The sequence below is a fragment of the Propithecus coquereli genome, unplaced genomic scaffold (genome assembly GCF_000956105.1).
Source record: "Propithecus coquereli isolate 6110/MARCELLA unplaced genomic scaffold, Pcoq_1.0 Scaffold58, whole genome shotgun sequence".
NCBI classification, from domain to species: domain Eukaryota; kingdom Metazoa; phylum Chordata; class Mammalia; order Primates; family Indriidae; genus Propithecus; species Propithecus coquereli.
This window is the reverse complement of record NW_012151729.1, coordinates 2,910,126-2,911,424: the sequence shown is the minus strand read 5'-3', so window position 1 is coordinate 2,911,424 and position 1,299 is coordinate 2,910,126. Positions and strand designations below refer to the sequence as shown.

At 43.0% G+C, this 1,299-nt stretch overlaps 1 protein-coding gene across 1 annotated transcript in view; it reads left to right on the top strand.

Moving 5' to 3' along the window:
* HMGXB3 (HMG box domain containing 3) overlaps positions 1–1,299 on the top strand; it is a 69,131-nt gene that overhangs the window by 41,893 nt on the left and 25,939 nt on the right. Inside the window, exons 6-7 of the mRNA XM_012658229.1 lie at positions 525–700; positions 825–922. Coding sequence (XP_012513683.1) covers positions 525–700; positions 825–922 — 274 coding nt within the window. The remainder of the gene's footprint in view (positions 1–524; positions 701–824; positions 923–1,299) is intronic.

Below are 1,299 nucleotides of genomic sequence, written 5' to 3'. Positions count from 1 at the left end.
CTTAAAGGATGAAGCTGTGCATTTTAGACCTTTTGTTTGGGACACACGAGTCAGTTTAGCAAATGTGTATTGGGGCCTCTGTTGCAGGCCCTGTGTTCAACATTGGTGCTGCAAAGATAAAGATAACATGGACTTTGTTCTCTAGGGTCTCTAAGCTGCCCTCATGTGGGAGGCTGATACACTTTAAGTACTTGCTGTAATTAGAGGCAGATTAGATGTTATAACTACAATAGCTGTTGGCATTACACACTGTTTTACACTTTTGTATCTTTGTAATGACGCCATGAAATATAGGTAATTACTATCTTATTTTACATATTTGAAACTTGAGGTTAACAGAAGAGTGAAATTACTTGCCCAGGGCCACATAGCTATTTGATGGTTGAATTTGAATTCAATCTGTCTAAAGTTTGGTAGTTTAACCACTTTACTGTTCTCTAATAAAGTGCTGTTTGGAGATTGCGTTTTGGTTTTCTTCCCTTGGTCCAGAATTTCCAGGAGATTTTCCTTCTTACTTTTTTCAGAGTTGACCTTCTCACCTCTGGGCCCAGAAATCCAGAGCTTAAAGGCAGAGCACGGGGCAAGCCCTCATTACTGGCTGCAGCAAGACCCATGAGAGCAATTCTGCCAGCCCCAGTTAATGTGGGGCGAGGCAGCAGCATGGGACTGCCCAGGGCTAGGCAGGCCTTTTCCCTGACTGGTAAGGGCTCAGACAGACCTGGGAGGAGCTGTCTGCTGGGAAGGGGGCAGGAGTGGGGATTGAGAATGGAGATGGGTGACTCTGAATGCACTTAAGTCACCAATTTGGCTCCTGGTTCTCTCAGATAAGACTCCCTCTGTGAGGACTTGTGGCCTGAAGCCAAGCACACTGAAGCAGCTGGGCCAGCCCATCCAGCAGCCATCTAGCACTGCTGAGGTGAAGGTAAGACCCATCCCCAGAAGGGGAGGTGTTTGGGGGTCTGGTTGTTTTCATTTAATGTATAAAGTTATAGTAGGCAAACCCCTGTATTGACAGACTCCAATTCTTACACACTGGTAGACCTCTGGGAGAAAGTTAACATGAATGATTTTTAAGTTTCTTTTTATAAAATGATTGCATATTTTAAGGCTTTTATTCAGAAATAGTTTATAATGTAGAAAAAAGTTGACACCCACATACTCTTTACCCAGAGTCATCTATTGTTAATGTATTAGCCCATTTTGCTTTATCATTTGTGCTTGTGGTCCCCCCTTCACCATCTGTGTATGTATGCATATAAAATACACATAATTTAAGGGTAAGTTACATGGCCTTGTACT